Source organism: Physella acuta, unplaced genomic scaffold (genome assembly GCF_028476545.2).
Source record: "Physella acuta isolate Inbredline_101_S28 unplaced genomic scaffold, ASM2847654v3 ptg000692l, whole genome shotgun sequence".
NCBI lineage: Eukaryota > Metazoa > Mollusca > Gastropoda > Physidae > Physella > Physella acuta.
The window spans coordinates 61,466-89,417 of NW_026732211.1; the positions used below are offsets into that span (position 1 = coordinate 61,466).

Sequence of the window (27,952 nt, forward strand, 5' to 3'; positions counted from 1 at the left end):
GTTTGTAATTAGAACATGCTTTTAATTATGTATTATGTAAATAGAAACTTAAACGCTTAACTAAAAAAAACTATGTTTATTTGCTAACAAATATATTAAAATTATTAGAATGTTAAATGTATCAATTTTAATAGTTTCAATTGAACTAAAGAAAAACTACTCAGAAAACTAAACTGTAGAAATGTATTAACATTAAATTAAACAGTGCATCATGTCATCTGATATGGACCCAAGAATTTACACGGCGTGTATTACGTGCAAGCACAAAGTAGATGGGAAATTTTCTGCGCTGTATAACACAGCTATGTGCGAGGATAAAATTACATTACACTTCAGACACAGCCAAAAAAAAGGACATCACACTAACCGTTCTATTTGCACACCATCCCCTCGATCCGTGTTTGTCTATCAGCGGATATTCTACTTCACATGAAAGAAACACAGACCCTACCTCCGGATATGATGATAGATTGATATGTGGTAGACTTTCCCTTGAAGTGGTACCTCTAACACCATCTGGGTGGGGCGGCGCTATGTTGGTCTAGGTTTGATAACTCTGTTGGTAACTACACAACGTCGCGGTTGACTGAACACCGACTGCACGCATGACTGTGTCAACTGACGCGCGGGGTCGCTGTGCCTAACTTTCAACTCCACTGCCATTTCAAGTTTTGCTAAAAATAATTTCACATTTTAATGGTGTTGGATAATGTGAGTTATACATAGATTTAGGCACTTTCTGATTTTAGATTCGTACTTGTGGCCTGTCTTCTTGCCTGAAGTTGCATATAATGGGATGGGTGGAGAATGTGTGTTGATTTAGATTGTTTAAGCGTATTACATTTCGTACCTTTGGTGCGCGTTGATATTAGAACGAAAATCCCGAAATTTTAAACTGTAATTTAAATAATGTATACTGTATCTTAGGCATGTATTCTTAGATATATTGGTAATGTTGTAGGCCTTCAGGTTTTCTGTTCGTGTGTTCAATTTGCTTGAACGTCGGACATTTTACTGCAGGGAAAATATATTGTTGGGGAGAGGGGGGTGGCATTTTTTTTTTTAAAAATCAAAGAATGCTTGAATATATGTCAGGCTTTTATTTACATTATCCTTTATTTGTTAATGCGCACTATACACACAACATTCCTCTTTCCACACACACAAACACATACACCCACACACAACACCCACACACAAACACACATTAACTTGGCTAAGACACTATCAGCAGGAAGCAAATTTTCTAATTGGTTCCATAATGCTAAGTTGCAGCTAAAAAACCTAAAGCTTTAACTTTACTAATAATAATACTGGTGGAGCAGTCAAACGGCTTACTCCTCCAACCATAGATGACCCTGAGCCAGTGAATGTTTTGTTCATGAAGGTGTCTATGGATGGTTTAGAGTTACACTGTGTGTGTGTGTGTACCAGTTCTTGGAATTTCAATAGCGCTACCCTCCCAGTTAAGATTGTCTGGGGAAAAAAACCTGCTTTCCTTTTATATTTTATTATAGTTTTCTTACTGTTACATACAACACGACGAGCTAAACAGATTTTGTGATCATGTGCCAATATTTGTTTTGATCATGTACCAATACATTTTATGATCTCGTACCAATACATTTTATAATCATGAGTCAATAGATTTTGTGATCATGTGTAAAACGTAAATACATAACAAAATTATATTTTTAAAGCTAAAACTAACGACAATTTAATAAATTTATCTTATAATTTAATGTTGAGACTTGTGTATTGATTATTTTTAATATTTTTTCAATATTTTTCAATATTTTTTAACATTGTAAATCCTTAAACTAATACTGTCAAAAGTCCACCCACTACGTCATAGAGTGACGTCACGTAATTTTCCCAGGCGGTGTACACTGTCCCTGTAGCCAGTTTAAAATATCGTAACGTTTGGGCTGGACACTCTCGGTGGTCACCGCCCGACAGATGGCGCAAAACTCGTTCTCGGGGTACGTGAATCTGTACTCCTCCTTCTTCCTCAGGTACTCACTGTAGGTCACGTGATCTGTCTTCAGAGATTTTAAATACAGCGCCAAGTCTCTGGGAGTTTGGAACTTGGCCGCGTCGATAAAACTGTCTTTGGGTAGGAGAGTATCGTACCCCGGCCCACCTCTTACAACGGGTACGATGTAGTTCTTGTCGATGTAGAGTTTGGAGGATTTCTCTGTGACGTAGTCGACACACATGGAGTTCTCGAAGGCCAGGTAGAAGCTGTATTGGGAGAGGAGTTCAGACATGCAGGTCAGGGTCCCGCCTCGCTTACAGGCGCTCTGGTTACCGCAGCGGCCGTAGATGTCCACGTCAATGTATTTCTATAGGATGGACAAATGGTTAATGTATTTCTTTAGGACAAATGGTCAATGTATTTCAGTAGGATGGACAAATGGTCAGTGTATTTTTTAAGACAAATGGGCAATGTATTTCTATAGGATGGACAAATGGTCAATGGATTTTTGTAGGACAAATGGTCAATGTATTTATGTAGGATGGACAAGTGGTCAAGGTATTGTATTTCTGAAGGATGGACAAATAGTCAATGCATTTCTCCAGGAGAAATGGTCAATGTATTTCTATAGGGGAAAAATGGTCAATGTATTTCTGTAGGATGGACAAATAGTCAATGTATTTCTGTAAGACAAATAGTCAATGTATTTCTGTAAGACAAATAGTCAATGTATTTCTGTAAGACAAATAGTCAATGTATTTCTGTAAGACAAATAGTCAATGTATTTCTGTAAGACAAATAGTCAATGTATTTCTGTAAGACAAATAGTCAATGTATTTCTGTAGAATGGACACAAATTTATTTCTGTAGAACTAAGATACAAAATAATATTTAAAACGTTTATCGCTTTTCGTTTTCTACATTACATCTACCAACCACAGTTGTGTAATTTGGATTTACAGTCAATTAAAGCCGATCGTCTATGATAAATGTCTTCCCATTTTCTCTGCTACATAGACTTACCTGCATCTCCTTGACCACAGTTAGATTAGACGTATGCTACTGACCATAGACTTACCTGCATCTCTTTGACATACTGACCATAGACTTACCTGCATCTCCTTGACGTACTGACCACGGTTAGATTGGGACGTACAGCCACTGACCATAGACTTACCTGCATCTCCTTGACATACTGACCACGGTTAGATTGGGACGTACAGCTACTGACCATAGACTTACCTGCATCTCCTTGACATACTGACCACGGTTAGATTGGGACGTACAGCTACTGATCATAGACTTACCTGCATCTCCTTGACATACTGACCACGGTTAGATTGGGACGTACAGCTACTGACCATAGACTTACCTGCATCTCCTTGACATACTGACCACAGTTAGATTGGGACGTACAGCTACTGACCATAGACTTACCTGCATCTCCTTGACATACTGACCACGGTTAGATTGGGACGTACAGCTACTGACCATAGACTTACCTGCATCTCCTTGACATACTGACCACGGTTAGATTGGGACGTACAGCTACTGACCATAGACTTACCTGCATCTCCTTGACATACTGACCACGGTTAGATTGGGACGTACAGCTACTGACCATAGACTTACCTGCATCTCCTTGACATACTGACCACGGTTAGATTGGGACGTACAGCTACTGACCATAGACTTACCTGCATCTCCTTGACATACTGACCACGGTTAGATTGGGACGTACAGCTACTGACCATAGACTTACCTGCATCTCCTTGACATACTGACCACGGTTAGATTGGGACGTACAGCTACTGACCATAGACTTATCTGCATCTCCTTGACGTACTGACCACAGTTAGATTGGGACGTACAGCTACTGACCATAGACTTACCTGCATCTCCTTGACGTACTGACCACGGTTAGATTGGGACGTACAGTTACTGACCATAGACTTACCTGCATCTCCTTGACGTACTGACCACGGTTAGATTGGGACGTACAGCTACTGACAAGCCACACAGCTGTTTTAGTTTTTCTTTTGGCCACTTCAACTGGGGAAGAAGAAAATGGTCAGTGATTAATTAATTGGTGTACAATTAATTAACATTTTAATAAACTCAGCTGAACTGTAAACTACTATCAGTGTACACATTATTACGGAGAGGTCAGGTGACAATGCTAACGGTAGTTAAACTGGATGTGTGTACTAAGAGTGAGTAGCTCATCTGGATGTGTGTAGGCTACTAATTGTGAGTATATTTGGACATGCATAGGTCATCCCAGGTCTGATTGAAACTGGCACAGGTCAAAAGTTAAAGGTGACTGACCACAATACCGCTTAACTTTTATACTAACAATTTTGTCGGAAATCGGCATACACGTTTATTTAAAATAGTCTGTTTAAAATTAGTATTTTAAACATCTAAAAATACCTTTTGTATTATAATCTTTAGGATGAAGTTGTACATTAATAATTCAACACAAAGCTTGATGTCAGCTATTTGTGTCATGAACTCAAGAAACTATTTGACTTAAGCCTACACATACAACCATGATCTTTATGCAAATCTGAACAAATAATACGTGCGACGCCATAGTTGGTAGCCCGCTGACACAAACATGAAAGCATCATCTCATTACCCAGATAACGATTAGACGTACCCAGATATGTAAACACTAACTCGTAAAATCACAAGGGTAACATTTAAACATACCACTATACTCAGCGATAAAGGAGGTACAGCTATAAAGTAAGCCAGTGAGGAATGTTGGGCCTAACTTTAATGATGTTATAATGTTCGCTTTTCTATCAATAATTTTATAATGCAACACACTAACGTGGGCCCGTGTTCACTGTTGGAGTTTCGTAAGTAAAAAGTAAAGTTCCCTTTCAAACCTGGTGGTTTATGGGGCAAGTGAAGTACAGTTCACTTGTTTCTGTGACCTCAGCATATGAAGGGATAGTGTGGCCAGCACTATTCCCAGGCCTAACATGAGTTATTGCCCGTCAGAGCTGGGTGGACTCAGGAAAGTTCTACTGACTAGGCGACCCGTATTCGAACTCGAGACTTGGAGTTCTGTACTCAACTTCACAGAGCCATGTACAAGCATGAAGGGAACTCAAGGGATATAACTCTAATAACACGTCATATAAAAGGTGGTAATATCTAAACATATGCACAATGTAGTCGCTGAAATCAATAGATTATGTCTATTTAGTCAAGTCACTTATCAAAATCTATCGTTGCCTATATCTGCTTCATTCTCAAGCCGACAACATCCATGTATTAAATGTAGTCAAGGCACTAATTTACACCTTAATTAGAAGTGATTAAATAACAGAATCAATCATTCCTTGATTAAACGTTTTCATACCACTAAATCAACCATATTTTACTTAAATGTGATCAAATCACTTACTGAAATCAACGGCAGACTTGTAGCTGATCTTCCTGAATGTTTGATACGGCCAGGGGACATCAGATGACGTCACATAGGTGCTGGTCAGGTTGAACTCGTACCGCCATTTTGAATTCTCTGTGACAGTGGCATAACAAGATTACATACAGATTAAAACGTTACCATGGTTACAGCATTAATAGTCGTGTTGACATGTGTAGATGTGTACCGAGTTGTACAACACGTGTGAGGGTGTACACATATGTACGGGGTTTTATTATACAGCTGTTCAGTTATCCTGTCAATAATGTGGTTACTATAATTATTTTAACGTTTGCTAATTATACAAGATGATTTGAAAACGTGACGTTAATGAATTGTAACGTACGTAGTAATGACGTAAAAAGTACGGATGTTATGGTGTCAATAGGCCTATATGGTAGTCTTACCTTTCCTCAAATACCTCTAGAATTATGATAGCCTTAACTTTCCTCAAACACCAGTAGAATTATGGTAGCCTTACCTTTCTTCAAACACCTGTAGAATTATGATAGCCTTAACTTTCATAACACAGCTGTAGAATTATGGTAGCCTTAACTTTCCTCAAACACCAGTAGAATTATGGTAGCCTTACCTTTCCTCAAATACATGTAGAATTATGATAACCTTACCTTTCCTCACACACCTGTACATATAAGGTAGCCTTACCTATCCTCACACACCTGTACATGTATGCTAGCCTTACCTTTCCTCACACACCTGTACATATAAGGTAGCCTTACCTTTCCTCACACACCTGTACATATAAGGTAGTCTTACCTTTCCTCACACACCTGTACATGTATGGTCACCTTACCTTTCCTCACACACCTGTACACATGAGGTAGTCTTACCTTTCCTCACACACCTGTACATATAAGGTAGTCTTACCTTTCCTCACACACCTATACATATAAGGTAGCCTTACCTATCCTCACACACCTGTACATGTATGCTAGCCTTACCTTTCCTCACACACCTGTACATATAAGGTAGCCTTACCTTTCCTCACACACCTGTACATATAAGGTAGCCTTACCTTTCCTCACACACCTGTACATATAAGGTAGCCTTACCTTTCCTCACACACCTGTACACATGAGGTAGTCTTACCTTTCCTCACACACCTGTACATATAAGGTAGCCTTACCTTTCCTCACACACCTGTACATGTATGGTCACCTTACCTTTCCTCACACACCTGTACACATGAGGTAGTCTTACCTTTCCTCACACACCTGTACATATAAGGTAGCCTTACCTTTCCTCACACACCTATACATATAAGGTAGCCTTACCTATCCTCACACACCTGTACATGTATGCTAGCCTTACCTATCCTCACACACCTGTACATGTATGCTAGCCTTACCTATCCTCACACACCTGTACATGTATGCTAGCCTTACCTTTCCTCACACAGCTGTATGTCAGACTTATGCTCGGAGGTTCTCTGTCCAGGTACACATACAACTGTCCCGGCCACCTTGCCGGCTTGCTGTTCTCCGGCAAGGCGTTGCCTAGCACGACAACAACGTCTGTGTTCTCTGTGATGTTTCCTTGTGTTAACACACACATCTTGCCCATACACTCCTCTGACAGTTCCATGTGTTTCAACAGCCACGTGAACATGTTGATGGTGCTGATAGACACGGGGAGTCCGGCTTTCCTCTTCTGTTTTATTTTAAAAAACGGGTCGTTGAAGTTATTTTGTATTATTGTTTTGTTTTTAACGGGAATCCCCGAACTATTTGTAGCAACAAAATTTAAAGATTTGACCCCTGTACTTGCTGGGGTAGAGAGTTTAACCGTGTGAGAATTTGGTGTAGAGGCCTCTGCTAAACTTTGAACAGTAGCTCCCTTGCATTTTTCGCTAGTTTCGTTTTTCGATGAACAGTTTCTGAACGCGTTGTTGAAATCTGACTCCCTCCCTCTCTTAGAGAGCGGGGAGCGTGCGTTGACGAAAGCATACGCCCCTGGTTTCTTGGGGTCAAAGTTCATCCAGAAGACAGCCGCTAACATTGACAAGACAGAGATGAGAAACAGCAGCCCCAAGGCTTTAAACTTCGACATATTTCTGTCTTAGTGTAAGGAAATCTGGAATCGATGTATTGTCAAGTTGTATGTGTGTAACCGGTAGAATTTAGCCTTTGTTTCTGAAACTACATCCAAAATCAAACTGAATATAACAAAATATATGAAAAGCGATGAATAGAAATCAGATATTTAAAAATATAAACTGGAAACAGGGAGAGAATAGGGATTCTATCTTTGCCAAACTAATTAATATATATCAAAAAGCTAGGTATTAAATATTAAGTTCGTAATTTTAATGTGATTATTATTAATTAAATAAAAATTGAAATAAATTTCTTTAAAACTGAAATGGGCTGTTTGTATTTAGCTATAACTTGTACAAAGTTTCATCTGACCATTTAACTAAAACATTAGTTATCTGATAAAAACGTTTATCAGTTTTATTTACTGTTTGAGTTTGTTTCACCTTTCAACCCGTCTTGATGTTTATTGGATATCGTCAACACGAACAGATCTGCCCCTAATAAATAGGACTTCTCGTCAACTGGTTTGTAGGACACGAACAAAACACGATTATTCCTTAACTTTTCGCTCACAACAGTAAAATAACGACTAATATATAACATTTAAGTATATATGTGTGTTAACAATAGACACGGTTCGATGGATTTAACTTCACCAAAACTATTAGGTATCTATCAGAATTCGTACAGTCTATATTTAGTAACACACTCCGCATGAATAAGTTCCCTAAACAACACACAAACACACAAAGCCGTAGTCCCTTGAACAACAGTCGAGTGGATAAAAACGTCTGGAAAATCTGCTGGTGTATAGATCAAAGTGGCAGGCGTGTGGTGTTGTGTTTGACCCAGTTCTGTGTTTACCTACCCCGCCCTCAGTGAAATAGAATTAAAGCAGAGGGTTCGAGATTTTAATCGGGTCAAAGTTTACGTTTTCTTAAGGGCAGGCCAAGTTCGACCCGGGTTACGAACGTTCCAACTTACAACAGCTGGAATAATGAAACCATAATGTGCACTAAAAAAATTGATTCGAGATACGAACCCAACGGTGCACAATTTGTCTTTACACCAACATAGACTTATTATATTGTTTAACAACATTGTCGTATATTAAAAAATATCCCCATTTAGGTAGGCTATAGTATAAATAGGCCTATCTGTGCGTGTGTGTTATGACATTTAGGGGGGGGGGGGGGCGACTTTTCTCAGTTCAAATGGGTGAAACCAATATACCTAGAAAATAATTTTGAATGGTGCAATAAACTAATTCTTTAAGTTTATTATTTTAAAACTTGTATGATGATGCAGAAAATTCACAAATGAAGTGATGTGGACAATTTAATTCAGTTCTCTCTGTCTACCCTCTTTCACGCCAACCCTCCCCCACTCCCCTATTCTGACGTCACTGACACCCCAGGCTTTAGAGAAGACAGAGCTCATTGATTGTTTTCATTTCACACAATAGTTCACAGCAGTGGAATGGTCTGAAATATTACACAAACAAATGTTGAGTGGTATACAATGCTAAACTTGAGTTTAATTTCAAATAATTTACATCAATGTTTCTACATCAACGAATGTAACCGTCCATTGCGCCGCAACATCAAAGATTATCACGTGACCAGTGGCGGCACCTGGGTCATCACCTTGACCTCTCATTTCCCCACAACTGCAGGGAACTCCTCATAGATACCAGAGATGAGGAACCCGGTGAAGGTACCGTAGATCTCGTCAGGTGCCCCGTAGAGGTCAGTCTGGTCAGCTGTTGTCACGTATACCTGGTCGTCTTTGGCCAGTCTCAGGATCACAGAGTTGCCTGGTGGAGGGTTTTATACGTGTAGCAGTTAGAATAAAAACTGGCAAAGGAAACGGTATAAAGATAGCATAAAATCAACTTTAATATTAAGGGAATGGCAGGGGACAACAGGTCATAAAAGGCGACCAATGGTCAATCACATTGCGGTACGTGTGTATATATATATATATATATATATATATATATATATATATATATATATATATATATATATATATATATATATATATATATATATATATATATATATATATATATATATATATGTGTGTGTGTGTCTGTTTCTGTTTCACTGTGTCAGTGTTTGTGTGTCTGTGTGTGTGTAACTAAATTAACGACATAGTTACCTGCCGCTGAGTACTCGTTGTCAATATGACCCCAGATCGAGGCCACGTAGTTGTAGTTGTGGTGAAGTTCCAGCCACATGTTCCCCGTGCTACGTGACAGGGCGTGGAACTGGAACAGGTAGAGCCCGGGCTGTGGAGAGGTCACGGGGGAACATTAGGGAACATTAGGGGACATTGCAAAATGTTAAGGGGCAGGAAATTGTAGCGATGTACATGTTAAAGGTATTTGAAGGGACATGGACCAAAGGTAACAGTGCAAAATTTTAAGGACAGAAATTGAACTGCTGTACTGTATGGTATGTGAATTACGGATGCTAGTTATAAAGACGATAAAAATAATAATAAAGAGAAAGAACACTGAAATAATAATAATAACAACACTAATAATAATAATAATAAAATAAAGTTAGTATTTTAAATTAATGAAAAATGTAAACTGTTACTTCTGCCGCTTATTGAGTCGTACTAATTGTTTAATAATATTGGGATTGTTGTGTAGTTTGCCATATTGTTTTTTCGACAAGGGAAATAATTGTGTAGTTTGCCATATTGTTTTTTCGACAAGGGAAATAATTTATACCACAAATGAACTCTGCGAAATGGAATTACATCCCTTGGTTATATAATAATAAGAAATACATTTTCTAAGTCAATAAGCAAATATTAAAGAACATGTGTGATTTTGTCCACAATTTTTCTTTTGTTGTGTTTGGTATTTTGTTTCGTGATATGCTAAAACTTTAGTTATCTTGTGGAACATTTAAATACTGTTGATCAGTTTCTTTGGCCTCAGTAGATAAAGTAGATAGTGTGGTCAGTTCTGTACCTAGGCGCCTTTAGTTTGGTATCCATCAGAGCTGGGTAACTCGGAGTCGTCTGGGATCCCAACTCGAGACTTTTTGGTTGGCATTCCTAGTTATTTCCTTACAAGTTAGTGATATAGTTGTGTTGCTGTGTATTTTTGTAAATTAATTAACTTAATTATTTCGCATACAATTACTCACCGTAGGGCACGTAAAGATGCCAGTGGTTGAGCTGTAAGCGCCACCTATGTTACTAAAAATAGTATCATACACAACTTTGTTTCCCGCGGCCAGTGACTCGTGATGGGACAGTCCCGCGGAGAAAGCGATCTCTTGCGGGGCAGCGCCGAGAGCTGGGGAAACACGAGGTGTTACAAACGTGGGATTCAAACTTGGTTTGTAAACAAACAGGGTTTCACTACTACTAGCTGATAGATACATTGGATACGAACATGATTGTTATAATTCACAAACTCGTTAGGTATAACAGAAATTTATTTAGTTTTCATATTCACAACAAACCTTTATGTATGTCTATACAGTTACCAGCTTCATAAGACAAAGATATTTGGTCTAGTAAAACATATATAAATAAGACGTGATTTCTCTAAACAAACCAAATACATAAACACCACGAAAGAACGATTAAACTAAACGAAAAATGGCCTTGGTCTGATTAACAACTTTAAAAAAAAATTTGAAAGCATCTTGATTTAAGCATAGTTGTTGTTAAAGATACACGCTAATAATAACAACACTACAGTAATACATGAAGAATAACACAAACTGTATCAGACAGAATAAAACTCACAACTCTGGAACCCCCAGCAAACAGCGAGTACCACAAACATCAGCATCATCTTCTGTCTTGTGTGTAGGGCCGTGTACCAAAAACTTGTGGACAACAAACTCTAGCACCAAAACTTTCTGACCTGGCCAGATTTTTTTCTTATCGCTTTCTCAGATTCTAGTCTTATCAGTAGAATAATTGTTGCTTACATGGTTTTATTACTTTTTTTTTTAAATTAAAACACGTTGCAAGAAAAAAAATGCAGATGTGTCTTTCTATCATTATAGAAACTTTTATATTCCAACGCTACAACCTCAATAAAAGATATCTTATTATGATGACCTATATAGTAACTTGTACCGCGATGAAGAAATTACTTTTTATACGAATCAAAAGACAATATCGGTTGCTAGAAATATATAGTGGACAACAAATTACAAATACCAAGTGAGGAAGCTATTCAAATGTCGCTCTGTCTATTAGAATCCTAATATTCAGTAATCGTTTGTTGTAAATGTAGATGGTATTTATATCAACTAGCCAGAGAGTAAAATTGTTGTTTCTTCATCCATAAATTACGTCACACTCGTAGGGGGGAGGGGGGGTCCGTAATTTTGTGACGATGTGTGATGAGGGGGAGGGGGGGGGGGAGGGTTCAGATGTTGCGACGTCACACTTTTACATTATATAAAAGCAATGTTAGAAAACGATTTTTAGACGTTATTTCGCGTTTTAGATAACTGTTTTAATAAATTGTAATAGTTTAGACAAGATTTTGGAAAAATATCGATGTTTAAAAAAAATTCAACTGCAATTTTGAGGGGGTTTGTAGGTTGAGGTGTGACGTCATTTTAGGGGGGGGGTCTGGCTTTTTGTGACGACGTGTGACGGAGGGGAGGGGGGCGAGGTAAAAATCGTCCAAAAAAGCGTGACGTCATTTATGGATGACCCTCTAGCTCTTTAAAGTTTCATATAGTCAAAACAATTAAAACTTAAGTAACTCATCTTCCCCTCGACCTAGATCCCATTTCATAAATTCAAACAATTTTCTATGCAAAAAATATGTTCGCTAAATTGTCAAATGTAGTCTCTAAGATCTAGATCAAAAAAGTACAAAGTAGGCCGAAACATGTCCAGCAGTAATATAACATACGAGCCGACCCGCGGCGTATCATACGCCGCTATTTAGTTGTTTTACTTATACTTTTCATAATTTATAATATGTGAATTCGACAGTACCAATGCTGCCACTGAAAATATTTGCTTTAAAACACTACCCCCCCTTTCCCCTAACCCCGACCCTACAACCCCCCCCCCCCCCCCCCCCCCCCCCCCGTGAAAGTAGCCTCCTCTTAGTTACTTCCTGTAGGTTTAAAATCGTTTCAACCTAAATTATCTGCCCCTAATAGCCGTCACTAAACCCGGCTCTACGATTTGTAAATATTTCGCTTGACCACAACTCACCAGACCAAGTGGGGGTGGGGTGGGGGTGGTAGTGATAGTGATAGAGAGAAAGAGAGGGGACTGCAAGGATACGCTTGCAGCTTGTTTTCTAGCGTCTCCCAGAAGAGAATTATATATATATATATAGATGCCACGTGCTTGGAAAATATTTTTTACTTTTATTTTTATACTTTGAGTCGGTTATAATTGCTTGCCATTATATATATATATATATATATATATATATATATATATATATATATGTTACGGTCAAAGCCCGAAGTGCGGCCAATGCTAGGATTGGCCGGCCAATCCGCACATTGGCCGGCTCTCTTGGCCAAAGCCCGAAGAACTTAGCACTAAGATCGTATTTCGTACATTGGCCGGCCAATGCGCGCACTGGCCGGGACGTACTGGCCAAAGTCCGAAGCGCTTAAACTTGACAGCGTATTTTGTACATTGGCCGGCCAATGCGCGCACTGGCCGGTATGTCCTGGCCAATGTTCTATCTAGACTAAGATCGCATTTTCATTATTCTGGGTGCGTTTTCGTTGAGAGTAACGTATTGTTTAGCTCTTGTTTATATAGCATTCTATATGCAAGGCGACATGGATCAAAAGGGCCGTCAGACCATGAGACAGACATAGCAGATGGCTGTCAAAAGAAAAAAAATGTAAATCCATGTTAGTTTCCATATATGGGCTCTCGATAAAATAGTTACTGAGGAAGATCTTGAGAACATTGAACAAGAAATGGAGGTTGCCATAAATGCAACGACATCCTCAGCTAACACATCTACTGCCGTGGCGGAACGTCCAGACCAGTTGCGTGACAATTATGTGGCCAACAGATTCTGTATAGTTTGTGAAAAACATTGTAGTGCAGCTCATTCTTTTGGATCCTGTGGCAACGATGTCCATGCTATTTGTGGAATACCCAATGAAGCAGACGAAGGGTACGGAGGGAACATTACCTGCAGATTGTGTTACAACAAACAAGACATCATGGAACACAGATCAGCAGCTCATACTGGCTTGCAAACTCAAGGTGCTAAGATGCTTATAACATCAAATACAAAATTTAAAGATGGTGAAGTGGGTGACAATGTACGCATCCGTTTTCCAGATGTTGACAGAGGTCACGGTGATCCCCGAAGCGTGATTGCAGTTGTCATGAGCGTCGAGGGCGGTTTCTACAAATTAGGAACGGCACATGGTGTTCTAAAACAACTGTATGCTAAAAGTGAGTTTTCAATTCTTCACGAAAAACTGCTCTTATTGTCGTCAGTTGGCACTGAGGAAAAATCACTACGAACCATCGCATCTTCACAATCATTGACTGGGGGCCAAGGCTACACTCGCTGCAATTGCACAACTAAGTGCACAACAAATCGCTGCAAGTTTAAAAATAACAAGCTGCTATGTAATTCTAAATGCCATAAAAGTTCAACTTGTTGTAACAAATGATGATATTGATAGATTGAGACTATAGGTCAATAAAAAAATTGAATGCTTCTGTCATTTACTTTAATTAATAATCAATAAAGACTTAATTTCATGATCCTTACGGCATAAAAAAAAACCCAAAATCTGCTCATGATCTTCTAATTCAAACTTTGGCCGGTCGTCCCTAGCCAGATGATCTTCTAATTAAGACTTTGGCCGGTCCAACATGGCCAGTCCGCGGACTGGCCGGCCAAAGGCCGAAATCAAGAGCTATTTCAGACTTTGACCGGTCCACCATGGCCAGTCTGCGGATTGGCCGGCCAAAGGCCGAAATCAAGCAAAGTTTCGGACTTTGACCGACCTATGGGAGGCGATATTGGCCAATGCGCGGATTGGCCGGCCAATCCTAGCATTGGCCGACTTCGGGCTTTGACCGTAACATATATATATCCACGATGCATTGGAGCTTGAAATGTACAGCGACACAATTTGTGTAAAACATGTCATCGGGTCACATACAGAGCAGTGACGTAGACAACAGCAAACAGCCAGAGGCGTAGCGAGGGGGGGGGGGGGACATATGTCTCCGGGCGCCGACCTTAGGGGGCGCCAAAATGGGTTGGAAAAATAAATTGAAAGCGTGAAGGGGGTGTAAATCGAAAGTTTAAGGGGGGGGGGGGTGCAAATCGAAAGTCTGAGTGGGGGTGCAAATCGAAAGTTTGTCCCCAGGCGCCGTGGAGGGTCGCTACGCCTCTGCAAACAGCAGTGACAAATAAAACAGATCTACAGAGGGGATACAGCACGAAGCAACATCATACAATCTCTACCAGCATCGTAAAAAGATTGGTCTACAGCAGAGGCGTAGCGACGGGGGGGGGGGGGTGTACATATGTCCCCGGGCGCCGACCTTAGCTCATTTTAGCTACTATTTTAAATTATAAAATTTTAAAAAATATAAGGGGGGGGGCGCCAAATTGAAAGTTTGTCCCCGGGCGCCGGGAGGGATCGCTACGCTACATAGGCTAGATAGTTCAGGTACAACTGATGTCCTTGCTGTACCAAGGTTGATAACCATTGAACGACCGAATTCTTTTCGGATTTAACTTTAATTTAATTTTTTCGGTGTCAAAAAATAACAATAAATAAACACAGTAGAAGTTAATCCTCTCTTGCATTAAAATATGACATTACTAATATCCCATTTACTGTAACAAAATATCATTTTCAACGTCTATCTTTTTTCTGCCTTATGTGCCGCTTGCGATCGTTAGTATCTTTGCATGCTAATTGATCCACGATAATTGACTTATTAGATAACAATTAACAACAATTGCTAATTGATACTAATAATTGTTTTAATCAAAATTTAATCCTACCTAAGGGATTGGTATTGAAAATGAAAAATTTATTAGCTTAATAGTATTAGCAGAGGCGTAGCGACCCTTCCCGGCGCCCGGGGACAAACTTTTCGATTTGCACCCTCCTCAACCTTTCAATTTATTTTTCCAACACCGCCCCCCCCCCCTCGCTACGCTACTGAGTATTAGATTTAATGTATAATCTATTTTGGTTGAATATATTTTTGGTTAAATTCTGTACAAAGTGAACATATTTGAACAAGGGAGTTCACTCAAGAAATTTAAAAATCTTTTGTAAAGGTGGGGCCGAAATTTTCCACTACACTGAACGTGTTTGTGTCAACCGCAAAAAAAATATCTGCTGTATAACTTGTTTGTAAAATGTATGAAATTATTAAAACGTCTAATTTCTGAAGAAAAAAATACGTCTCAAATTTTGATATTTTACTGTTTACTTTTACATTGAACACATATGAACAGCAAAGATAAAGTACCCTTTCCAATCTAGTGGTCCGCGAAGCAGGTCAAGTAGAGTTCACATGATTCAGTGACCTCGGCAAATGAAGGGATAGTGTGATCAACACTACGCTTAGCCGTCTTTACTTTCCCTAAAGTAAGTCAGGTACCTAATAAAGCTGGGTGAACTCAGGAAAGTTCTATGGTGAAGGATACTAAAAGAGAGGGGTGGGAGGCTTGAGTAATATGTGTGTGTGTTGCTCCCACATCACAAAAACCTCACTTGTATCGCCCTTTTTATGGCACTATAGATCATTTAGGAGAATCAAACGATTTTATGGTTCACAAAACCTTTCACCACAGACGATTGTTTCAATGAAATTCTTAAATTTAACAAACAAAATTTTAATATTTTAATTCAGTTTAATTAAAATTCATTGAAATGCATTATTTTTACATAGACAAGTAAAAATTATGTAAACATCAAGTTCTGATACATCAATGTTGCCACGGGATAAACATAATTTTAGTGACAAAAGCTTGGGGGGGGGGGGGGGGGGGGGGGTATATGCGTTTTATTTTCCGACAGGGATTTCCTCATAGATACCAGAGATGAGGAAGCCGGTGAAAGTGCCGTAGATCTCGTCAGGTGCCCCGTAGAGGTCAGTCTGGTCAGCTGTTGTCACGTAGACTTGGTCATCTTTGGCCAGTCTCAGGATCACAGAGTTGCCTGGTGGAGGGTTGAATACGTGGGTCAGTAAGAATAAAATGGACAAAGGAAACAAGGTGAAGGTCAAATATGTGAGTTCTAGTTTATTTATTTTTAAATTTTTATTTTCAGTTCATATAAAAGCTTATTAATAGATCTGTTTTTTTTTCTATTTGTTTTAATGTTAATATAAACTTATCGTGAGAGTTACCTGCCGCTGAGTACTCGTTGTCAATGTGACCCCAGATCGAGGCCACGTAGTTGTAGTTGTGGTGAAGTTCCAGCCACATGTTCCCCGTGCTACGTGACAGGGCGTGGAACTGGAACAGGTAGAGCCCGGGCTGTGGGGGGAACATTAGGGAACTTTAGGGAACTTGGCAAGACTTTAAAGACAAACAAAAATTAAAATGCTGTACATGGTTGGGGACTTTAAGAGAACACTGAAGATCATTAAGGACAGAAACTGTACTGCTATACATGGTAGGGAAACTGGAAAATAGCAACATGTTAAGGACAGAAAATGTACTGTTGTACACTGATGATGATGTATCGATGGTGATACCACCGCAACTGGTACTTAAACAGCTAATGCAAGTTACTCTAGTAATAATAATAACAACATTTATTTGATATTTATTTTTCATTTTATTTTTGTGGATAGTAAAACCATAAAATAATGCGGTTTTTAACAATAGTTTTAATAATGAACCTGATTGGAAAAGGGAAATAATCTGTATTAGAGATGTAAGTCTGTGAACAATAACTACCTCGCTTTGATATTAAACATATGATCATTACATTTAAACTTATCAAAAGTATAAAATTAGTCTTGTGTTTGTTATACAAATACTTGGCCGCGATACTCTCAAAAACATTAGATTTATACAAATGTAAATACTCAAGAAACATTGTAAAATTTAAAAATTAGTACATTTTATTAGCTATTATTATATAGAGATTACTGGTTCAGTTATTTTAAACAAAGGTTCAACATTTGAAATCAAACCTGATCTTTACTTCGACTACTGTCCCTAATGTGAGGTGATGTAAATTGGGGTAAAATTGAGGGCTCCAAATTAACTTAATTAACCATTGAAAGTACTCACTGTAGGGCACGTGAAGATGCCAGTGGCAGTGCTGTAAGCGCCACCTACGTTACTAAAAATAGTATCATACACAACTTTCTTCCCCGCGGCCAGTGACTCGTGACGTGACAGTCCCGCGGAGAAAGCGATCTCTTGCGGGGCAGCGCCGAGAGCTGGGGAAACACGAGGTGTTACAAACGTTGGATACAAACTTTGTATACAAACAAGGCTACATTACTACTTGGTTATACAAACATTGGATCCAAACTCAGAGTTTCTTCCAGGTATCTCTTCGGGGGGGGGGGGGGGGGGGGGCACCACCACCACCACCACCCCCCCCCCCCGAAGAAAGTCTACCGCCCCTCCCCCCGTACGAAATGGAATTTATATAGGAAATATATACTTTTGACAGTGTCGCCCCCCCCCCCCTCCCCCGAAAATTTCAAGTGCACCCCCGGAGAAAAAGTCTGGAAGAAACACTGTTCAAACTTGGTATAGAATAAGACAAAAACTAAGTTAGTTTTTTTTACGCAGAGGCGTAGCGATGGGGGCAGGGGGGTACATATGTCCCCGGGCGCCGACCTTAGGGGGCGCCAAAATGGGTTGTAAAAACAAATTAAAATGTCATTTTAGCTGCATTTTTGCATTATTAATAGTTTGAGGGGGGGGGGGTGCGAATCGAAAGTTGGGGGGGGGGGGTGCAAATAAAAGTTTGAAGCGGGTGCAAATTGAAAATTTGCCTCTGAGGGGGCGCCAATTTAAAAGTTTGTCCCCGGGCGCCGGGAAGGGTCGCTACGCCTCTGGTTTGTCTTAACGAGATATAAGAAATGCTTAAGATCCTTGTTGTAATATTACACCAATTCTACCCCTGAAAAACCACCTGTGTTTGTATACTTTACTAAAGGTAACACATGTTTAGATTTTAGATGTATCTTGAGCCCTTTGTAACGTTATTAAATAAGGACATTTGGTCAATTTTTTTGTGCCGTGCTAAACAAATATATATTATTATATATGCATCGAATTGCTTCCTTTGTTGCAAACGATGATTTGAAGGTTGCAACTAGGACATTCGGGCACAAAGCATTAAAAGCTGTATTAGACCAGACAGAAAACAACTCACAACTCTAGACTAGACAGAAAACAACTCACAACTCAACTCTAGACTAGACAGAAAACAACTCTGGACTAGACTGGCCAAAATAACTCACAACTCTGGACTAGACAAAAAACAACTCACAACTCTAGACTAGACAGAAAACAACTCTGGACTAGACTAGACAGAAAGCAACTCACAACTCTGGAATCCCCAGCAAACAGCGAGTACAACAAACATCAGCATCATCTTCTGTCTTGTGTGTAGGGCCGTGTACCAAAAACTTGTGGACAACAAACTCTAGCACCAAAACCTTCTGACCTGACCAGATTTTTTCTCTTATCGCTTTCTCAGATCCTACCCTTATCTACAGATTTATTTTTAAAGTTTAACTTACTTATTATTCTCTTTTAATAAAATAAATGTGAGAAAAAACAATATAAACGTGTCAATGTGAAAAACGTCCTTAGCTGGAAACTTTGATGCTCATTGACGTGTTTTTTTATGTTGTTGCTTTTTTTTTTTTTTTTTTTTTTTTTTTCTGATGACCTTTTTAATCTCAAACAGCTGTGTTTGGTGTTTACATAAATGTAACTTATTACTTTTTTTTACCACAAATTCTCCCCTCTTTATATATAAATCTACAGAAAATTACCCCGTTACTAAAAAAAAATGTAGTAGCCCCCCCCCCCCCCCCCCACCCTTTTTTATACTGTTTTTTTTTTCTTTAAAATAAAAATTATTGGTTTTAATGTTAGAAATTGCAGACATCAACAAATCATTAATGTAAACCTATTTTTCCTCCATTTGTTATTTATACTTCCATCTCATTAATTATTCTTATTTATTAATTTTTCCCCGCCCTCCCCTTTTCTCACTCCAATTTTTCCAAATAAAATAAAGTTTAAAATTTTTAAAATTTCAGGTACAAAAGTACAAATAAAATTTGAAAAAGGAAAGTGGGAAAAAAACCACCTGCCTCAAGGTTATTTAAAAAAGGTTAAAACATTTTTTAAAATATTGAGTACGAGATCTGGCCTTAAAAGACTTCATCCGGTGGTTCTCAAACAATTTAGGCAGTAAACACTAAAGAAAAAAAAATTGCGGGGACCTGACACAAGACGATGAAAGCTAAAGTGACAGTGCTCTGTGAGGAATACAATATCCTTTGCTATGCCGAGGTCCGAATACTCTTCAGAAGACTCTACTTCAGCTATCACTAGACATGAGCGGGTAGGTGAAATTATTGAGAACCGATGAAGGATCTACTTCTTTTTTTTTAACTTTTTAGTTCTGGAAATGTTTAAGGTCAAGTGCTAACACCAAATAAAGACTCAAGTTGGTTCTAGTTTTCAGGAAGATAAGATTACAAATCTGGGTTTCACTGACCTTATAGGCTATATTTTTTGTACGGAGCATTTTTTTTTCTGCTTTCTGTGTTGCTGACGATTGACATTGTCTGTGTGTGTACACTGAGCTCCGGTAATTAATTTTTGCTGCTAATTAAATGTACATACAAATTATAATTTTTATATTAGTTTATTCTTTTTATTTTCATAAACACAATGAGTATGAGAATAATTTATAAATTGTGTGCTTGACTTTTAAGTAATTAAGTGTATTTAAAAGTATTTTTAAATTATTTTTATCAAATTAAGATACATGTATAACTATACACTTTCAAATCTTGAATAAATTTATTTTAAAGATTTTTTAAATTATATATTTAAATCTCTACTTAAAATATTTAGAGATTTTATGAAAGATTTTATTGATAATTTGTTGAAAATGTTTGTTTCAGAAAATGTTTCAAATTATGATGTTTGTTTTTACTGTCTTGGCCGGATGTCTTGTTACAGCAGGTGAGTGTGTTGGCCGTGAGGCTCTTTGTGTACAGACACAGATAAAATAGGCCTAATGTTTCTTCAAAATCTAAGTCGCTGGACCACGGTATAGAAGTAGAAAGTATTTTCATCAAAATACAATCAACGCGCGCCTGTATAGGTGGCGTTGACACGATTCGTGATATGTGTATGTCGTGACGTCGATGGTTCCACGATTTAGAAAAATCGCGATACTGATAGCACTTTATTACAATGTTGTGCTGTTGTATTTGAACTGACGTCTGTCTCGGCTGCTAGTTCTATCGTCGGCATTGAACCCTTGAGACTGACTCACTGAACCCCATATTTTCCCTACACTTTGAGACTATGTCCATGTTTCTGTACTAATCAAGATTCTCCTGAATTCACCCCCCCCCCCCCCCCCACCCCGTGACCCAGCAGGCCATGTCCGTCAGACTGACGTCCCGAGGGTCGCCTTCTCTGCTGGTCTCACCAAAAGTCTCAACGTGTCCGAGCATGTCAACGTGACCTTTGACCGCGTGTGGGTCAACGTTGGAAACGGCTACAACCCGACCACGGGCGTCTTCACGGCGCCCCACGACGGGACTTACTCCATCATGTACCACGGGCTGGCGGAGTACGAGTGAGTTCAATTGTTTGTAGCACCCAAATACTGAAAGAGAATAGTGTGTCGTTCCAGAGATTTGAGTCAAAATACTATTTGCCTTATTTCTTTTTTCTTCATTAAAAAAATTATAAAAACGTTTTAATAACAAGCTTTTAAATAATTATGCACTAAAAAGGAGAAATTATATGATTTTCTCTAAATATTTCGCCATACACTACTAATCAAGTTTGCAAAATTTGTTTGAATGACGCTGCAATGCAGATTAAATCATTGCAAGTCCGTCTTGATATTGTTAAAGTTAAAGTGTCATTAATTCTAGAGGTTTTAAAAAGTTATGTGTTTATTATTACGCAAATAAATTTGTTGTCACGTGATATGTGTAGCGGCACCCTGTGGCTGGACCTGTACAAGAACTCAAACTACCTGAGCTCGGCCTACGCCCACATCACTGGTCAGTACGGCGCTGCCAGCAACTCCATCGTTCTGGCACTCACTGCAGGTCAGTACCGTGTGGGACAGAGTCTCTGCCAACATTATGTTTAAGTGGCTTCGATTAACATCATTGAGTAACAGATATTTAAATTGTTGTTTTCGTGGTAGGATTAATACGGTGTATCCTTATTACTGTGGTTATCTTTCAGTGTCTGTCTTTCTTATTATTTAGTTTTTATGAATTGGAGCTCAGTTCTGTGGTTCCACCTGTTATTTCACCTGTGATTTCACCTTTAATTTCACCTTTAATTTCACCTGTAATTTCACCTGTGATTTCACCTGTAATTTTACCTGTGATTCCATCTAAAATTCCACCTGTAATTCTACCTGTGATTTCACCTGTAATTCCACCTGTGATTTCACCTGTAATTTCACCTGTGATTTCACCTGTGATTTCACCTGTGATTTCACCTGTGATGCCACCTGTGATTTCACCTGTGATTTCACCTGTGATGACACCTGTGATTTCACCTGTGATGCCACCTGTGATTTCACCTGTGATGACACCTGTGATTTCACCTGTGATGCCACCTGTTATTTCACCTGTTATTTCACCTGTGATTTCACCTGTGACTTCACCTTTAATTTCACCTGTTATTTGACCTCTGATTTCACCTGTGATTTCACCTGTAATTCCACCCGTCATTTCACCATATCTCATCTGCCTCCAGGTGATGAGCTGTACATCACGGGCCACGGTTCCAGCATCCTGTACGGTCTACCTGATGACGTCTACGCTACCTTCACTGGCTACCTGCTCTTCTATGCCGCGTCATAACCACGTGACGTCAACTAGCGCCCCCTACACAAGTTGAAAGTGTAAATAGACGATTGCTGTTCTCAAGACCGACTTTTACAACTTGGTACTCACCAAGGAATGGTCGGATGTTGAAGTTTCATTAATTTAATAAATCGATGGAAACTACGTTTTCTGTATTAAGAACCTATAAGTGTATTAAAGAAAAATTGTATTTAGAATCCTGTTTGTTTACATATAAAAAAGTTAAAAGTTTTTAGTGCTGATGTATTTCATATGTACCTCATTAATCTGTTTTGTTTGTAATCGTTCCCACATTGTGTACACATATATCGACACATACAGCAACACATATAGACACTAATATAGACACATATATCGACTAAAACTGAAAAAGATTGACAACGTAAAACAAAGCGTAGCTGATATTACTTTGTGCTAGGTTAAAGGTCGAGGAAGACATTACTACAAACACACAGGTCCATTTTAACTAGGATGTTGGAGGTCTCAGTTTAACACCGCCCTCATCTTAACACACTCTCTGTTTTCATTTCCAATCACTTTACAACAAATAAAACAACAAATAAAATACATGCCCATCTCCTTATCTCAATACGCAATCAAATATTGTTTTTAAAAGTGAAACATTCCTTTTGCTTTATTTTTATCAGTGTTTTCTAATGAACAAGATTCACTATAGAGCTTTTTATTATTGATTGATTTAATTATTATTGATTTAATGCCCGTGTGTTTCGTAATGAATGACCTATGTTAATCTAATGATAATCGTATTTTGTTTTTACAAAATCACTATAATAAAGTTCCAATACTTTAAATTAATAATGGCAAAACGAACCATACGACGCATAACGTGTTCACAGATTATACTGAACGAGCTGACCCGCGACGTAATATACGCCGACATCTAGTTGTTTTATTTATCAGCAATTCATAATTTGTGAATTCAACTACCCCCTCCCGCCCTCCCCCCCCCCCTCCCCCCCCCCCCCTCCCGCTCAGTGAAAGCAGCGTTTACTGACAAAGAAAAGATCAATCAGAAATTGTTACCTCCCCTTTGTTTCAAATCTTTTAACACTAAATTATCTGCCCCTAATAGCCGTCACTAACCCGGCTCTACGATTGTAAACATTCGGGGTGAACCACAGCTCACCTGACAGGTGGGGTTGAGGGTGGTGGCTAAGCTGCGTGGTGTTTTCTATGGTCTCCATGAAGAGAATTATATATATATACTAGCCGTCCCGGCCAGGCCCTGCTCTGGCTTCTGTGAAAAACCTTTCTGTTAAAGACCATTACCTGTGTGTTTAGTAATCATCATAAACCCGGCATTGCCCACCCAAACCACAACCAACCAAAACCAAAACAACAAAACGCAAACATAACGCTAACACAATTACAAATACAAACGAAAACAAAAACTTAACAACAAACACAACCACACCCACAAACACCAATACAAACACAAAGAAAAAACAAACAAAAAAGCAAACGAAAACAAAAACCTAACAACAAACCCAACCACAAACACCAATACCAACAAAAAAAAATCAACGAAAAAAGCAAACGAAAACAAACCAAATCCAAACGCAAAACCAACCAAAAACACAAATACAAACCCAAACAAAAAAAACACAAACAAAAACGAAAAAAGAAAGAACAAAAACGAACCAAATTAAAACGCAACCACTAACGCAAACCCACCTAAACACAAAGAAAACACTAACGCGAACATAAACGCCCGGGGCGGAATCACCTGTTTTAGCTTAATGAACGACTATAGTACCCCAACTTATTCACAGTCTTTTGCACTCACTTAAACGAACGCGCCTGTTTCAATTTAATAAACAATTTTAATACTCCAAGCTTATCCGTAAAATACCTACAACATTTGCACTTGATCAATCCCCGCTAATTATGTAATTATTTTTTTTTCCCAACACCAAAACAAAGTAATTAAAAAGTAAATTATTTTCACGGAATGCAATGGTTTTATAAAGGGAAGTAATTGTGTTTTTCCTAATTTATCAAAGGGAAGTAAGTGCTATAGGACTAAATAAAGACATAATTAGAATTTTTGTAAAAGATGATATTTTTTTTTAAACTTGTGTTTAATGAACATGCCGACAATCATTACTATAATTTGAAAAATGAAAATTATTTCCCAACACTTTCAATAGTAATTTTTTAGCTCATAAATTTAGACAAATGCGCACGATAATTTTCTAACACTTAAATTCGTACAATTCCAACGACATACAAATGCATTACATACAAAACTGAGCTTTATATATTAGATATATATATATGTATATATATATATATATATATATATATATATATATATATATATATATATATATATATAGATTGTGTTGGAGGAAATCACCTTCAATATTACAGTTATGAACAAAAAAAAAACAAATCAGAGAGAAGTATTTTATTTGTCTTTATAGAAGGTAAATTTTTTTTTCCACAAACGTTTGTCAGCATAAGGCGGAATCTTTTTGTTTTAAGTGCTACATGCAGTATCTGTGTAAATATGTTTAACTCAGAACAACTAGAAAAGCTGTAAGGGCGGCTGTGTGTGTAGGATTTGATGTCATCAATTCCCCACAGACGCCGGAAGTTCTTCATACACAACAGAGATGAGGAACCCGGTGAAGGTGCCGTAGATCTCGTCAGGGGCCCCAAACAGGTCAGTCTGGTCAGCTGTTGTCACATAGACCTGGTCATCTTTGGCCAGTCTCAGGATCACAGAGTTGCCTGTGGATATATCATACGGAGTTATCGGCAATTGACTCTTCAACAGATACACATTAGAAGGTTGATATAATTTTAACGTAAACCTACGACGTCATTACCTGCTGCTGAAAAACCCGTGTCCACGTGACCCCAGATGGACTCGACGTAGTTGTAGTTGTGACGTAGTTCCAGCCACATGTTCCCGGCGATACGGGACAGGGCGTGGAACTGGAACAGGTAGAGTCCAGCCTGTGGGGTAGAGAGAGGTGGTGACTAGAGGGGGGGGGGTAGAGAGAGGTGGTGACTAGAGGGGGGGTAGAGAGAGGTAGATATATTTAGGGGCAGTATGTTGATTCTAAATAGTTTTAAAGTTGATAACAGTATGTTGAATAACTCATAAATTTAGAACAAAACACATAATCAACTTAGCTTTTACATTAAGTTATTTTAGAGCAGAAATTAAGGGTAGAATGTTGATCAACATAGTTTATAAATTAAGTGCAGTATGTTGATAAACATAGTTTCAAAGTTGAGCGCAGTATACTAAAACAAGATAATTAAAATCGTTTTCTGATGTATCAACTAAATAGAGATCTTAGATTTCTTGATACAGGCCTTGAGCCCTAAGTGGAGGAACCTCAGGCGCCCAACAAGTATCTCTATAGCTTAAACCCCGATACTTGTGTAGTAGTTTTGTATGTGTTTGTAAACCAACCCAGCTGTAGTACTCACAATAGGGCACGTGAAGACGCCTGTCTGTGGGTTACTTGTAATAGTTTTGTATGTGTATGTAAACCAACCCTACTTGTAATAGTTTTGTATGTGTATGTAAACCAACCCTACTTGTAATAGTTTTGTACGTGTATGTAAACCAACCCTACTTGTAATAGTTTTGTACGTGTATGTAAACCAACCCTACTTGTAATAGTTTTGTATGTGTATGTAAACCAACCCTACTTGTAATAGTTTTGTATGTGTATGTAAACCAACCCTACTTGTAATAGTTTTGTATGTGTATGTAAACCAACCCTACTTGTAATAGTTTTGTATGTGTATGTAAACCAACCCTACTTGTAATAGTTTTGTATGTGTATGTAAACCAACCCTACTTGTAATAGTTTTGTATGTGTATGTAAACCAACCCTACTTGTAATAGTTTTGTATGTGTATGTAAACCAACCCTACTTGTAATAGTTTTGTATGTGTATGTAAACCAACCCTACTTGTAATAGTTTTGTATGTGTATGTAAACCAACCCGGTTGTAATAGTTTTGTATGTGTATGTAACCCAACCCTACTTGTAATAGTTTTGTACGTGTATGTAACCCAACCCTACTTGTAATAGTTTTGTACGTGTATGTAAACCAACCCTACTTGTAATAGTTTTGTATGTGTATATAAACTAACCCTACTTGTAATATTTTTGTATGTGTTTGTTAACCAACCCTACTTGTAATAGTTTTGTATGTGTATGTTAACCAACCCTACTTGTAATAGTTTTGTATGTGTATGTTAACCAACTCTACTTGTAATAGTTTTGTATGTGTATGTAACCCAACCCTACTTGTAATAGTTTTGTATGTGTATGTAAACCAACCCTACTTGTAATAGTTTTGTATGTGTATGTAAACCAACCCTACTTGTAATAGTTGTGTATGTGTATGTAAACCAACCCTACTTGTAATAGTTGTGTAAGTGTATGTAAACCAACCCTACTTGTAATAGTTGTGTAAGTGTATGTAAACCAACCCTACTTGTAATAGTTGTGTAAGTGTATGTAAACCAACCCTACTTGTAATAGTTGTGTATGTGTATGTTAACCAACCCTACTTGTATTAGTTTTGTATGTGTATGTAAACCAACCCAGCTGTAGTACTCACTAGCGGACACGTGAAGACCCCAGTCTGTGGGTTGTACGCGCTGCCAATGTTGCTAAAAATAGTATCATAGACAACTTTCTGCCCTGCGGCCAATGACTCATGATGGGACAGTCCCGCGGAGAAGGCGACCTCGTGGGGGGCAGCGCCAAGAGCTGTGGGGTGGAGGACAAATAATACTGACAGCTAGGTCACGTGATTTTATTTACACAGTTGAAAATTTTCAACATGGGTTTGTATATCATTGATCAAGGTCTTCTGTATTTTCCCAACACTTTTTAAGACAAAATAAATAGTTTACAAATTACAGTAGACCTTTTTTTTATTATTTGTTTAATTAATTTATATTTTTCCGACATGAATTTCATAGTTTATAAATTGCCAAAACGAGTTAATTTTTTAAAAAATAAGATAAACCTTTTCCAAATTAAATCTTGATCAATTTAGTTTCTTAAAAATAAACTAACCTTTACTTGTGGCCAATCTTAATTTTTTTTTCAAATAAACACAATATGAGAAAACTAAGTACATAGGCGTATTCATCAAATGATCGTTACTATGGCAACTTACAACTCTGGAACCCCCAGCAAACAGCGAGTACAACAAACACCAGCACCATTTTCTGTCGTGTGTGTAGGGCCGTGTACCAAAAACTTGTGGACAAAAAGCACCACTATGTCTACACACATACACACACGTACACACACTCACGCATTTCTTATCATATTTTTCCTTTACTGCTTGTTCTTATCTTTATTCCAATTGTGTG

General features: G+C 38.3%; 3 protein-coding genes across 4 annotated transcripts; 1 reads left to right on the forward strand and 2 right to left on the reverse strand.

The window, feature by feature from the left end:
• Positions 1-1,853: 1,853 nt before the first annotated feature.
• Positions 1,854-7,565, reverse strand: LOC131949378 (alpha-(1,3)-fucosyltransferase C-like). Its single transcript, XM_059311244.1, has 4 exons — positions 6,827-7,565; positions 5,400-5,516; positions 3,936-4,030; positions 1,854-2,345 (listed from the first exon to the last, which is right to left on the reverse strand). The coding sequence occupies exons 1-4, from the start codon at positions 7,488-7,490 to the stop codon at positions 1,863-1,865; spliced, it is 1,359 nt and encodes a 452-aa protein (XP_059167227.1). The 5' UTR covers positions 7,491-7,565; the 3' UTR covers positions 1,854-1,862.
• Positions 7,566-9,083: 1,518 nt separating this feature from the next.
• Positions 9,084-27,877, reverse strand: LOC131949367 (uncharacterized). Its single transcript, XM_059311228.1, has 13 exons — positions 27,754-27,877; positions 27,187-27,338; positions 25,426-25,555; positions 25,170-25,327; positions 22,009-22,468; positions 21,721-21,821; positions 19,057-19,192; positions 17,751-17,902; positions 16,856-16,985; positions 16,513-16,665; positions 10,645-10,796; positions 9,641-9,770; positions 9,084-9,293 (listed from the first exon to the last, which is right to left on the reverse strand). Exons 1-13 carry the CDS (start codon positions 27,800-27,802, stop codon positions 9,133-9,135), a joined length of 2,064 nt encoding a protein of 687 aa, XP_059167211.1. The 5' UTR covers positions 27,803-27,877; the 3' UTR covers positions 9,084-9,132.
• Positions 20,195-22,662, forward strand: LOC131949372 (complement C1q-like protein 3). 2 transcript variants are annotated; one of them, XM_059311237.1, is made up of 5 exons: positions 20,195-20,307; positions 20,627-20,687; positions 21,108-21,312; positions 21,681-21,796; positions 22,461-22,662. In XM_059311237.1, exons 2-5 carry the CDS (start codon positions 20,630-20,632, stop codon positions 22,565-22,567), a joined length of 486 nt encoding a protein of 161 aa, XP_059167220.1. In that variant the 5' UTR covers positions 20,195-20,307; positions 20,627-20,629; the 3' UTR covers positions 22,568-22,662. The 2 variants fall into 2 exon arrangements, with proteins under 2 accessions (XP_059167220.1, XP_059167221.1); XM_059311238.1 differs by having other exon boundaries at positions 21,111-21,312.
• Positions 27,878-27,952: the final 75 nt, after the last annotated feature.